The 11007-nt window shown below is 43.4% G+C and overlaps 1 protein-coding gene across 1 annotated transcript; it reads right to left on the reverse strand.

The window, feature by feature from the left end:
- Positions 1–6122: 6122 nt before the first annotated feature.
- Positions 6123–10587, reverse strand: Bub1 (Bub1 kinase). The gene is made up of 2 exons (XM_017176612.3): positions 9285–10587; positions 6123–9229 (listed from the first exon to the last, which is right to left on the reverse strand). Exons 1-2 carry the CDS (start codon positions 10287–10289, stop codon positions 6692–6694), a joined length of 3543 nt encoding a protein of 1180 aa, XP_017032101.1. The 5' UTR covers positions 10290–10587; the 3' UTR covers positions 6123–6691.
- Positions 10588–11007: the final 420 nt, after the last annotated feature.

The raw sequence follows: 11007 nt of genomic DNA on the forward strand, positions 1-11007 counted from the left end.
TTATATCCTAAGGAAGATCATGAGTCAACGATTGTTTTTAAAAACAAGTTGCTACTAAATATGCATACAGGTATCCTTCGATTAAAGGACTAACTAAATGATATCTTTATTATAAAACTGAAATATTTTAAAAGAAACGCTTAAGGTTATATGAAATACTAAATAAATTCAAAGAAATAATAAATGAAAATAATTCTTCCAGTCCAAAATTAATTACTCAGTTACCGAGGTACCACTGTACGGGCCTACATGCTTAGATGTCTGCTCACTCACACGCTTAAAAAAATAATATAGTACGTGTGCGTCGCTATTTCCCCCCTCATAAGCATTCCCGCTCTCTCATCTCATCTCATTTTGCTCTCTTGCTCTCGTCCTTTATTGCGAAGTTAAACTTTTCAAGGTTAAGTCTTCGGCTGGCGTCGCCATCGTGCAATGACATTTGGGCAGGAGCCACACAACCACAGTCACAACAACACTCACAGGCGGCGACGGCGGCAAAGAGGGACCAGAAGCAACATCCATTTCCACGGTCACATCCACATCATCATAGCCATCGAACAACACCCTCTCTCGCACACTTACGCACAGCAGTTCGTTCACTTGCCGGGAACACTGCTGCCTCTTCCTCCTCCTGCTGACTCCGTCGACTACTCCCGATACTCCCGATCCCGATCCCGACACCCTACTCAACCATCTACCAGTCTACCGGCTGCCGTCTGCCGCAATTCCTGCGCGACCAACCGTGGCACAGTGGGCAGAAGTAGAGAAATTAGGAGTTAAAATCTAACAAGTAAGGAAGTTTGGGTAGTTAAGTTAACCGAAGAATATTATTGTTTTTAAATATAAGCGTTAAGAAATGAACTTACAATGGTTTTGGAAAACCCATCAGGCGTATACTTAATATTAATAAGTATACTTATCATAGATGTTGGAAACCGTTTTTGCGAAAATGTTAAGGATTTCTTTAAAAATTACAAGTGCAGGTTTTAAAATTAATTTATATTTCGATTTGTATTTTTAATTTGATGGAAATTTTGTGTTAATTTTTTATCACAAACTCAAAGTGCTATAATTCCATCACACTCAAATTTAATTGATTTAATTAAAGCTCATTTTGTGACCACAGTGCCAGTTCTCACCCCCTGAGTGTCTCTCTGTTTAACCTCTCTCTCCCCTCGATAATTGTCTGCCCGTCTGGATGTTATTGCTCACGTTCTCATTCTCTCAGGTGCACGCTACGCTTCAGTGGTCCAGTTGTATAGGTCCCTTCTGCACGCTACTCCTTTGACAGGACCCTAAAGTGACACGTGTACACTAAGAAATAAGTACAGATATTTTAAAATTACTTTAACCAATAAAAATGAAATAAATACAAATAAATGAAATTTATTTAATGCTCCTTACAAACTCATTTCTATTAATAATAATAATATTGTATTTTAAATATTGTATTTTAAATATAATTGTTGCTATAAAGTCTGGATCAAAATAATCATATTTTACCTTCGTATTTTGTTTAATACTGAAATTCCCGACTATCCAGTGACACGAAATCACGATTAAATAAAATTTTCAGACTAGCCAGGATAATGATTTATAAATTTCTCAATGACTTGGTAATTTGTAGACCCTTTTTTAATTAAAAAATGCTCAAACGCGATCTTCAAAGAATGCTTAACATTATTTGTATAATTAAACAGGCACTCGTCGGGCAATTTCATTAGCCTGGCCCAGAGCTTACATAAGCCCCAAAAGCAGGAGCGGCAGGAAGATGATGTCTCAACCTCGATGCCGATGACTTTTACTGTCGTTGGGTTAAATATATGTATAAATGTGCATATATCTGTATGTATATATAGTACATGTGGGCGTCGTCTGCTGAATTTGTGCTGTGAAAGGGAAAGGTTATTAGACTCTTCCCGTGCAGGACTCTCGGCGGTGGGGGCCCAGACATTGGCTGCTCCTTATTGTTATAATAACCTTTCGGTTTTCTGCTTTCGCTGTCGACGGAAGTTTCAGGAGGCGGCAGGAGACAGAAGACGAGTGCAATGACAGCAGTCAACGTCGGTCCTTGGTCCTCGGATCCGGTCGAAGGCATTACGAAAGGCTCTCTTTTTCCTCTCTCCTTGGGCACAGCTTTTTAGAGGATTTCTCGGCTTTTTTTTTTTTGGATATTTCGTTCGTTGACTCGAGCTGCGACCTAGGACCGTGCGACCTATGGCGTCGGCAAATGGCGGCCTCAGTTTAATGCACTCGCCGAGGTCACAGGACATCGAACACAGAACACAAGCGGCAGTTCGTTTGTTCGGTCAAAGCCACTTGGCCCCTTGACCCCACAGAGCAACCGTAATCATACTTAAATTACATTTGTTTCCAGATAAGTATTAATGTGACAGGAGTTGATTTTCAGGCGTTGGTCGTAAATAGATTTTCAAGTGGCGGCTTAGGAGGATATTCTGCATATTCAAGGGTAATAAACTTGAACGAATGCGAAAGGTTGCTAGGGGTCAATTATGGCTGATGAAATATGCAAAGAGCTTTGGTTATGTTATAGAAACGTAATCATAGGAACTTATTCATAGGGGGTAAGCTAATATTTTATGAAAAGGTTAAAATATATTCAAATAAAGTGAAAATTAATATACAAATATGTTATATTATATTTTTTAATGACATCTACGTTTTTTTTAAGTACTTAAAGTTAAGACTAAATATGTTAAAAATATTTAAAGATTAATAAATAAATTTAAAGAATAATAAATAATATTATTATTTGCCGCATTTATTTAATTAAGGGGGAAAATCCCTATTTCATATTTGTAGTTAGTGCACATAAAAATGAGTCATATATATGTACATTTATGATTAAATTGATTTTATAAAAATTCGGAATGACAACATTTCGTTCATTATCTAACGAAAATTTAATGACTAATGAAATCAGTTATGTTATCGAAGCCAATAAAGCCAATAAAAGGTGTCACATAATGACCCTTATCAAATAGCTTATGAAATTATTATATCAAATTGCAGTAGGTCAGTTACTGAATGTCAGTTTATAATAAAAAGTATTTAGTGGGTTTATTTTCATTAAAAGAACTTAAACTTATTAATAATTTTATTTAAATAATGAATAGTTCCCTTGAATTGAAAAAGATTTTAATTAAAGTTTACCTCATTGAGTTCTAACTATCTAAAATTATTAACTATTACTTTATATATGTCCATGAAATTGGTTAAAATTATTTACCTGCAAGAACTTTCCTAATATTATATCCCACACTCGGTGTCCCCGCCCACCGGCTTAAGTTTCTCCTTTCTGCTAGTCAAATTTCCCTCGACCGAATGCAAAGTATTTTTCGAGAAGAGAAAATGCCAAAGAAAATTCGCCAAAAGATTTTATGAGGTCAAAACTCATTACACGTTGCATAGTGCACACACAACGACACACACACACAGGTACTGCACCACGCCGGTGTTAGCCCCAATTCGGCGAGTGGGAAAAAGAAAAGCTGCAGCAGGCAGCGGGCAGCGGGCCATGACAGTTGCAGAGTTGCAACTTTCTAATGCGGCAACAGCAACTCAAAACGGATGTGGATCGCGGCAACGTGGCAGCATTATGTGTGCCACACTGCAACAGCAACAACAAGATGCAACTTCGCAGCAGCCACAGCTCCAGCAAGAGCAAGAAAAACGAATTTCACCAAACTGCTTTCCACTGCAAATTACTTAACTATTTTCCCAGTTTTCGCTTTGTCGTGCAATTTGCAAACAGTTGTTGCATGCTGTTGCATATTAGCGGCTGCAACATCGCCATCGCCATCGACATCGGCAGAGGCAGTGAAAAGTTGGTCATGACAATCAAATGGCAAACACTGAGAGGGGTACTACTATATACTTTTTTTTTCGTATTCCATTTATTTTATTATTTCTAGTGTGTCGGCGGCGGTGTTGTGCTCACTGATGCATTCCGCCGGCAGCCATTGCAATTTAGGTGGGCTTTGGTAGGGTCTCCTTCCTCTCAGGTAATAATCGACTTGAGCAGAAGTGGCTTTCTCGAAGGGGGAGAGGCCACTTAGTCACAGGAATATGACTAACCGACTGGTTCGACCCTAAGTTCAGCGAGTGAGTCAGAGTGAGGTCGGTCCTTCCTACCGCAAGACCTTATTCTTGAAGACCCTTGGCATTCTTTAGGGCCAAAAGCCTGTAAAAAGTTTCAACTTAGTGAAGAAGTACAGACATTTTCTGATGGATAAATAAATAAAGTTAATAATAAGCAGTTAAACCAGGATAAACCAATCAATTTTTCAGTCTAACCATGCCAGTATTAAACTCTTTTTTTAATGACAAGCAATCTTAACATCTCTATTCCCCCCACAAATGTCGACGTTAAAACTTGATTTAAAATCCTGACAAATCCGCTTAAGCAGTTAACAGCTAGTTAGCTTGGTGAAAATAAAGAGCTCCAATGCATTTCTACTTAATTAATTGTTGGTGCTGTCAAGTTGGCAAGTACTCAATAAAAAAGCTCGAGCTCAAGTTTTCTGGGATTAAGACTTTTCCTGAGAGAGATATACCGTTTGGCCCCTTAATTAGAAACCAGTTAAGTGTCGTCGCCCAGCATCGCACATAACTTGATCTATTAACTCTGTTTCTCCTTCTATTTATTTTTGTTAGCTTCTTTTGTGATTGGGGGGAACGATGGGGATTGGAGTGAGTGAAGAGTTAGATCCATGGCTCGATATCGTGCCCGTGCCCCAGTGATCTAATAAACGGCGCATTGTCATTCGCTCTACGCTTGGCATATCAGAGACCGACTTTGTTTGTCACTCAATATGCCCGAAGCCGAAACTGGGACACATTCATTAATTTATCGCATGCAAAACAATCCGCAAAAGTATCTAAGGTGTGTGTGTGAGTGTGTGTGAGTGTGGTGTTTGATGCAGCTGCCTGCAGTCGGTCGACACACAAAAAATAGAAAGTTTTTCGCCAAACCGTTGTTGTTAGCTGCAATTTTCTCTTTGCAATTTGATTAAATAAAATATTGTGTAAAGCCGGCAGAGCAACTTTCCCAACAGCAACAGCGGCGCAGCCACGACTTCTAAGTCGGTTACTAGATGCAATAATAATTGCATTTGTCCCACTTTACTTTCACTTGGCAAGAGTCCCAAGCAACAAGCTACACAAGCAACAAGGCAAGGCAGCGGCGCAGGCGTCGACTTTGACTTTGTGTGGAGTTGCCTGTTGCAGCTTTTCCAGCTCCACACTCCACTTTCCTCTCTCTCGCAATCTCTCTCTCTCTCTCTCTCTCTGTGTTGCATGAAAAGTTGCAACTTTTTCCAGTCGCTTGGTGGAAAACTGTTTGCCATTTGGCTGCGCAGGCTGGCCGGGCAAAAAGGAAAAGTGGGTCAAGCGCACCATTGTTGTAGATGCTGCCTGTGTTGCTGCTGTTACTTGTTGCATGCCGCCACTTAATTGACAATTGGCGCTGCAACACACACAGAAATATATATGTGTGTTTGCCATTTGATTTATGAAACTGGGTTACCAAAGCCATTGCTGCTTTCCTTTTTCTAATCCAACTAGAAATTAGGAATGTTAGAAAATATTTATATCTTGATAATGTATTGATATTTACCGCCAAGTTTGATAAATAAATACATATAATCGATGCTTCATCGTTCTGATATATGAGCAAAAAATCAAAATACTGTAAGATATGTCAGACTAATATAAACGGAAAGGCGATAAATAAATTTAATAACTTTTATCAGATATTTTTTTGATATTATCGATTTTATAACTTTTAATCTAAATTTGTTTATATATTTTAATTTTATTTACCAATTTTTTTAAAATATTTGCAAAAAAAAAAAGTCATTATATTTTAAACATATTTAAACGAATTTTCAAATTCCGTGTTCTATAGAACATAGAAATAAAGAATTTATAATAATTTTTCCTGATACTTTTCGGTTTATAATATTTTAAGGTTAAACGCGCCACTTTCCACAATTTTTGATACGCTTAATCTATTATTTAAACGATATTTTTCGATAATTTTGGTCGATATATCATTGTTTTTTCCATATATCCATAGTCCAATGAAACTCTTTCTCTTGTTTGTGTTAACATTTCGTCAATTTATTTACTATCATTTAAAGATCTTTTTATATATTATACAGTAGTACAGCAGATCGAATGCTTGCATCTTAAACATATGTACCTTTTGTATTTTTACACCACCTTCAATATGGATTGATTGGTTTTTGTTTGTGTGTTTGCTGTACATTAAAAAAATTACATTGTATCCATGATCCTGCTTCTTTTTTTTACTCAAACTGAGAGTCTGCGCCTAATATATACATTTTGTTAAATTTTGTAGCGTTCTTTAGCTCTTCATTATCCTCTGCTTTCCTGTTTTCTTTTCTTTTTTTGGCATCGAAACAATAAATAAAAACATTTACAAAAAATTAAATGTTATTTGAAGCTAAGCTATAGCTTGTCAAAGAAAACTAAACTAAAGTGGAAAGAAAGTTTCAGGGCTGCGGCCAAAAATTTAGGAGAAAATGAATTCAAAAACATTTTTCCTGGTGTGGAGAGGGGAAACCTTAGTCCCCTGGAAACTATAAGGTGACTTGGTCGTAACTAAACAAAGAGTTCTAAAGAAATAGGAATAGTAATAGCTTGGTTATCGTCGATGCAGGATATTGGAGAGTGTGCGTATTTGCTTCTGCAGCTCGGACTCCATGCGATAACCCTCCTCCTCGAATATCAGCCGCATCTCCTGCAGCGCCGGCAGCTTGTCCGCCTGCATATTCAGCAGATCACCAAAGAACTTGGTCCACACATGCTTCTTGAGGTAGCGCGGCAGCTTCTGACGTATCTCCCAATTGGCGCCGCGCTTCAGCGGCTGCATATACTCGCCGAACAACATCACATGCACGGTGGCCGCAATGCAGAAGAGATCCGTTTCATAGGACCAGCTGCGTCCCTCCTGCATCTCAATGCAGGTAAACCCGTCCGTCTGCACCACCTTACGGAACTTGGTGCGTTCGGCGTCCGGAAACAGCGACATGTCGATGGCGCAACCAAAGTCTATCAAACGCAGCGACGGCACAGGACTGTCCACGCTGGGCACGCGCATCAGTAGGAAATTATCCGGTTTAATGTCCGCATGGATGATGTGGTGACGATGCAGATGGTCCACAATGTTGCAGATCTGGGCCGAAAAGTGCATCACCAGGGATTCGTGCATTACCTTTGTGGTGGCCTGACGTAACTTATTGTTGATGTCCAGCAGGGAGCCGAAGGGTGAAAACTCTGTGGCTATCAGGCTGGCATTTGGCGCTATAATCGCCGTGGAAATATCCATCAAACCGGGTAGAACCTCCGGCTCCGTGATGCGTTTCAGCACCTGATCACATATGTAGATCTCCCAAGTATTTGGGGGCTTCTGGAACTTAAGGGCCACAACGTTCCCGGTGCGTGAATCCGTGGCCTTGTATACCGAGCCGTAGGAACCGCGGCCCACCTCTTTGTCAATGTTGAATGTGACGCCCTCGAGGACGTTGAGGGTGCGAGTGTTGGATATTTTTGGCAGTGGCGTTTGCACAATCTTGTAGCTGGCATGGGCATCATGATCGCCCGGAAAGTCCAGCTTGGCGAGGAAGGCGCGACAGAGTTCGCTGCTAAACGGATCGATGGCCTCCTTGGCCAAGTGTCGGGCGATTGTCTCCACCGCCTTGGACAGGCGACGCTCCTGAGCCTCTGTGTCGTGCTGGGTGGCAAAGTACGAGTTCTCCTGGAACGTTGAGAAATCGGCCAGGGTTGAGCCGTTGCCATTGTTATTGTTGCTGGTACTATTGTTATTGTTGTGCGTTTGCAGTGTCTTATTGACCGGATGGAGCTGGATCTGCTGCTGGGAAGCCGAGTCACGGAAATTAAGTCTATCCACAGCCAGGGAGAGCGAGCTATTGGAATTGTCCAAGGCACTGGCGCTGGAGAACGAGAAGTTGGCATTGTCATTGTAGCCGCCAAGAGCCGCTCCGGCAGCCATGCTGCTGGAACTAGCCGTGGAGGCCAACACATCCGCCGCCGAGGAAGCCGAGTTGCTGTTGCTGCAAAGTTCCGGCTGAAACTTGCTGCGTTTGACTTTGGTGCGAGCCCTGCGATAACCATTCGCCTCGCTCTTGGGCGTCGACGTCTGGCCCAGCATGTAGGGATGGAAGTGATGGTGTTGATGGCCACCGCCATTGCGCTGACGCTGGACGGGTATGGGAGAGCCAGGAGCTGGCTCCGGTGGTGGGTAATGCTGTGCTGCCTGTGGCGGCTGTTGGATTATCTGTTGCTGTTGCTGTTCCTGCTGTTGCTCCTGTTGCTGGTGCTGCTGCTGCTGATGCTGCTGGTAGACATTTTCTATGGTATAGGCACGATAGGTGCTACTGGGCTCCTTCCTAAACTTGATCTTAATAGAGCGGTTCTCCTGCTCAAAGGTGGTCTGCGCGCTAAACTGCACGCCATTGGTGTAGGCTGGTTCGCTAGGTTCTTCCTCCTCTTCGTCGTCCTCATCCTCCTCTTCCTCTCCCCCCTCGGAGTCATCTTCCTCATCGTCTTCCTCTCTTGCTACGCCTTCTTCCGCCTCGTTCTCTTCGTTCTCCTGGCCACTGCTGCTGTTATTATGCCCGTAGAGAGCTCCATCCACGGCAGTAATGTAGTAAGAGGTCTCGGAGCCATAGGAATCATACAATGTCTGCTGCTGTTGCTGCTGCGACTGCGACTGTGACTCTTGTTGTACTTGTGGCTCTGGCGGCGGCTTCACTGCCTTGTATTTGCGGGATAAAATCTCCTCGGGACTGTACTCAATGCCAGCGCCTGGAGGATAGACCAACTGCTTGGCATAGTGGCATACCCGCGAGGGGTCATCGGGCTCTTCCAGAGTCAAGGCTGGCTTCCAGGTCTCGTGATTGTTGCGTCCATAAGCGTGGAAATTGCGCGGCAAACGAATCCCAGTCACATCACTGGCTGCAGCAACTCCGGGCGATGGTTGGTGCTCGGCATGGGCATTGCCATTGCGATTGCCATTCTGTTGGGGAAGCGACTGAGGCGGCTGAGGCTGTTCCTGCTGAGGATGGGCATGTTGCTGTGGGACAGCTGGTTCATGGTGTTGCGGAGGCGGCGGCTGCTGCTGCTGCTGCTGCTGCGGTATAGGTTGATGAACATAATGCGGCTGTAAATTGATTTATTTTAAAAAGTTTTTCAAAAAGATCAAGATCAATACTTACCTCTGCCGCTGGAGCAGCATACTGAGGTTGAACATGCGCTGTTGCAGGTCGCTGGGCAGGATGGTGCTGCTGCTCATAGCGTGGTTGCTCCTGGTAGTGCGGTTGATAGGCCAGCTGTGGCTGGTCTGGAGGCTGATGAAGTTGCTGTGGCGGCGGCTGATGCTGCTGAGGAGCCTGATGTGGCTGTGGAGCCTGATGTGGCTGAGGAGCCTGATGTGGCTGTGGAGCCTGATGTGGCTGCTGTTGCTGCACTTGAGGAGGCGGTGCCTGATGCTGTTGCTGTTGCGGATGATATTGCTGATAGATATTCTGCTGATATGGCTGGGGACGGTGCTGCGGCGGATAAGAATGCGGCAACTGCTGTTGGGCATAGTTTGTAAGCTGCTGGAGGGCATCCTGCTGTTGTTGCTGCTGCTGCTGCTGTTGCTGCTGCTGCCGCTGGTAGAACATCGATCTTGCATAGTTAAACTTGGAGTGCGCATGCTGCAGCTCCGCATTGCTTTGAGCCTTCTCCTGGAAGGCCAGATTAAAGACCGCCTCGGCATCTTTGAACTCCTCGCGCGACTCGTAGTACGCAGCCCATCCGATATAAAAGGCAGCCACCTGACGGCCCGTACCGCGCTGGAAGAGCACCTGATAGAAGTGCAACGGATCCGTTTGCATTGCTATGTACTTGAGCCACAGCCGCACCAGGCGCGCATCCTGGCGATAGTAATCGTTGTGCTCGTAGACCGTCAGGCAGCGCTCCAGCGTTTCGCGGAATTTAAGCTCCGGATCGCTGTGCGCATGATTCTCGTACCAGCAAATGTAGTTGTACCAATGATCCAGCGGATCTGGGCCCTGGTATAGCGAGATGGCGTGCTCCCAGGCCTGCTTGTCCTTCAGGAAGCCGTGCATCTCGTCCGGACTTGGCACCGGCGGGGCACTCGTGGCGGCCGCCACAGCTGCAACTCCCGCTCCGGGCGCCGAGCCCGATCCCTGGCGCATGTACGAGTGCATGGCCATGTCAGGCGGATGGGGGAATCCCCTAATCACGCCGCCGCGCGTCGTCAAAACAAATTGGAAAGAACCTTTCTGCTGCTGCTTTTCTGGCCACTCGGAGTTCTCCAATTTCGGAGTCCGGTCACGCTCCGATTGGACACTTCTACGCGTTCGCTGCACCCGGTCGGTTAGTCCCTGATCAGAAAACAGCAATAGCACATGATTTTTAGGCAAGTTTTTCCTTGGCTTGCTGTGATCAAAGATATTTTTCCCTTTTTTTATTCTTTTTTTTTAATTTTTAGTTTCAATGTGCCCGCAGGCTGCTGTTTTGATGTTTCTAAGAATTCGTAAGGAAAATGGCGGATTTCCCCCTCCACGGCAGCTGGTCACATTACGATAGCTGAAAAATGGAACATTGGCGCTGCCATACTTTTCGAAGAAAACATTTGTTTTTGTTTTTTAATGGGTTGCTTAATTATTTCACTGATGTAATGCTTTAAAAAAAAGGTTTGTGATAATTTCCTCCATTTTTGTACTGCTTGTTATGCTGCGAAACATTTGGCGTTGGCAAAAAACGCTGTTGTCTATAGTGACGTTTTACAGCACTGACTTTGCAAAGCAAGGAAACTGTTTTCAAATTTGAACTTTTAATTATATATTTTGTAAATGTTTAAAATTAACTTTTTTGGTACAGTTTATTAGACTTCATTCTTAGCATTATTTAGTATATTAAAATAAACAA

This window comes from Drosophila kikkawai, chromosome 2L, assembly GCF_030179895.1.
Source record: "Drosophila kikkawai strain 14028-0561.14 chromosome 2L, DkikHiC1v2, whole genome shotgun sequence".
In the NCBI taxonomy this organism is placed as follows: Eukaryota; Metazoa; Arthropoda; class Insecta; order Diptera; family Drosophilidae; genus Drosophila; species Drosophila kikkawai.